This window comes from Perkinsus marinus (assembly GCF_000006405.1).
Source record: "Perkinsus marinus ATCC 50983 genomic scaffold scf_1104296967200, whole genome shotgun sequence".
NCBI classification, from domain to species: domain Eukaryota; phylum Perkinsozoa; order Perkinsida; family Perkinsidae; genus Perkinsus; species Perkinsus marinus.
In genome coordinates this window covers 19,869-22,546 of record NW_003203617.1, presented here as the reverse complement: position 1 = coordinate 22,546, position 2,678 = coordinate 19,869, and the positions used below count along the sequence as shown (strand labels likewise).

General features: G+C 39.4%; 2 protein-coding genes across 2 annotated transcripts in view; both read left to right on the top strand.

Moving 5' to 3' along the window:
- Nucleotides 1-544: 544 nt before the first annotated feature.
- Nucleotides 545-1,202, top strand: Pmar_PMAR027022 (RAB, putative; the record flags this gene model as incomplete). The annotated part of the gene is made up of 4 exons (XM_002768752.1): nt 545-621; nt 670-811; nt 855-1,035; nt 1,081-1,202. The coding sequence occupies 4 exons, from the start codon at nt 545-547 to the stop codon at nt 1,200-1,202; spliced, it is 522 nt and encodes a 173-aa protein (XP_002768798.1).
- Nucleotides 1,203-1,270: 68 nt separating this feature from the next.
- Pmar_PMAR027021 (myosin heavy chain, putative) overlaps nt 1,271-2,678 on the top strand; it is a gene marked incomplete at both ends in the record, with an annotated part of 2,135 nt that continues 727 nt past the window's right edge. The window contains 9 exons of the mRNA XM_002768751.1: nt 1,271-1,417; nt 1,467-1,636; nt 1,680-1,833; nt 1,879-1,974; nt 2,020-2,103; nt 2,145-2,215; nt 2,269-2,373; nt 2,422-2,527; nt 2,574-2,672. Coding sequence (XP_002768797.1) covers nt 1,271-1,417; nt 1,467-1,636; nt 1,680-1,833; nt 1,879-1,974; nt 2,020-2,103; nt 2,145-2,215; nt 2,269-2,373; nt 2,422-2,527; nt 2,574-2,672 — 1,032 coding nt within the window. The remainder of the gene's footprint in view (nt 1,418-1,466; nt 1,637-1,679; nt 1,834-1,878; nt 1,975-2,019; nt 2,104-2,144; nt 2,216-2,268; nt 2,374-2,421; nt 2,528-2,573; nt 2,673-2,678) is intronic.

Below are 2,678 nucleotides of genomic sequence, written 5' to 3'. Positions count from 1 at the left end.
GATGAGGAAATGTTCAAGTCAGTGAAGCAAGCCTTCGAGGTCTTGTCCAACACCAACACACGATATATGTAATGTAGCGACGCGTTATGTATAGTAATTCCCGTTAGGTACAATAAGAAGAATAAAACAGATGGTATCATCAGTAGGAAACAAGAACAACCAAGGAGGAACCAAGCAGAGAAACCATATCCTAGAAAGCATTGTGATGGTGGTGATAAGGTGAAGAGTGAGACGGGTGGAACGAGTAGGAGTGATGGGGTATCGTATAATACGATGAGTATAAAGGAACTCAAGGATAGACTGACGAGTTTGGGTATAAGACATGATGACTGCATTGAAAGGGATGATCTCATCAAACGACTAACATCAAAAAATCGTGGGGACGTCAGTCATAGACGTACTAGTGAGAAGGGGAAGAGTAGCAGTACATACGCCAACATAACTATTGACATAAACATCATCAACCATTCCGTAGGAGCACCGCGATACAAGGTAAGAACAGTTGTCCACTAATAGTAGTAGTAGTGAGTATTAGATAATAACAATGGGAGCGGAGGCTGTTGGTAAGAGCTGTATAGTTAAGAGGTATTGTGAGGGAAGATTTATTAAACGATATATAAGGTGATAGTATGAGGCTATTGCTAATTATGACAATGATGATGGTGATAGTACTATCGGTATCGATTATGGTACGAAGACTATCAAGTACAGTGGGGAAGGAAAGAGTCATATCATGAAGATTAATCTCTTCGATATGGCTGGACATGACGAATTCAGAGATATCAGGATTGAATTTTATGATAATACACAAGTAATAATAAGAATACACATATGATGGCAATTCCCACCATCAGAGTGGACTACTGGTGTATGATGTGACGTCTATGGCATCATTCAGAGCACTAGATGGTTGGCTCAATGAGCTCATCACCATACGAGAATGTAACAGTAAGATTGGTAGGGATAAGATCCCCATCATACTGGTAGCTAATAAGATAGATGTTGAAGCATTGAGAGTAGTAACTAGAGAACAAGGTAAGAATGATAACGTTAGTCACGCTGGTCATCTGGTGGTGATAGGTGAGGACTATGCAGCACAGAACGGTATGAAGTATTTCGAGACAAGCGCTAACACTGGAGAGGGAATACAGGAAGCATTCTTGTATCTTTTCACACGACTATTATCAACGTGCTATCATTAATAGCAATGTCATTCACGTCATAATTAAGATAACACATCTGACTAGTTTCCTTGTTATTCATAGCTCTTATGGCTCCTAAGAATAAGAAGAATAAACCGAAAAAAGGTAAGAGTGATGGTAAAAAGGAGGAGAAGGTTGATACCCAAATTGATATTGTCAAGAAGAGTCTGGAAGCATTCGATAAGTTGGAAGCTGATTTGGATACTGTTATACAAGTAGCAATATTCACAGTATTATTATCATACCACAACTCGAGCAAATCAGGGAGTACTCGATGAACCATCATTACGACATCTGAAGAATGAGTATTTCAAATTATATAGAGCACTGCAGAGAAGCAATGATTCAGAAAGACGATTATATGATAAATATGATCGTCTCAAATCGGAGATGGAGAATAATATCAACAAAGTGAAGACTGCTGTACGACTAAGGTGATGAACACGCTCATGCGATGTATGATAATATTGATGATAGTGATGAAGATCAGAAGTTGATAGAAAAACTAAAGGAAGAGACTGAAGATTTATGGCGTTCGGTAGAGGCAGCTGATGAGAAGCATAACATAGCGTCTACTACTATCAAGTCCTTGAGAGAAGAGTTGAGCACGTTAACGACCGTATTAGATGAGGTCATATAGCGAGTAAGTAAATACTCGTATGATGAGGGTATTTAGGGTATACATAAAGCACAGCATCGAGAGGTGAAGATCAATGCATTGAAGAATAATATTGATAAACTCAAGGAGCAGACTCAGAAGTTGAACGATATAGTGATAATAGCATTAGTACTTATACAGTAGTGACTATTACTGCAGTCCGCTGACCTCACTATGAAGAAGAACACACTCACACAAGATGTAGAGGAATTGAAGATAAAACATGAGGCGCTATCACAAGATGTAAGAAGCGTTAGAACATGTAATAGGAGTATGAGTATCAGCTTGAGGATGTACGATTGGCCTATGGAACGAATAAGGATATTGAGGAGAAGGAGGGTAGAAGGAAGGACCGGTAGCATTGATGATGATGATACGTGATGGAGGTGTCATGACGATGCTGCTCAGGATGGAGGCTGAGGTGTTGAAGGTAGCTAAGAAGGTGGCCACACAAGAGGAAGAGTTGAATGAACAACATAATACTCTCGATACTCTAGTTCATGACTTACATACGTCATAAGAGCCATAGAGGAATATATAGTGATGATGGTAATGTTACAGATTAGAGCAAGAATTGAGGGAGGATAGAAGACAGCATGAGAGGATCATAGCGACTAACGAGGAGAACACTGATGAGCTGAATATGTTAAAGGGTATCTACCACAAAGTAACACCGACTACATGATGATGATGCTTGTCATGAGTGGAAGTAGGAAGTTGAAGCAAGGATAGAGGCGGACGATAATCATAAGAAGATTGAGAATGAACTTCATATCATCAACAGTGCGCTGGGTAAAGCCAAACATGATAAAGTAATA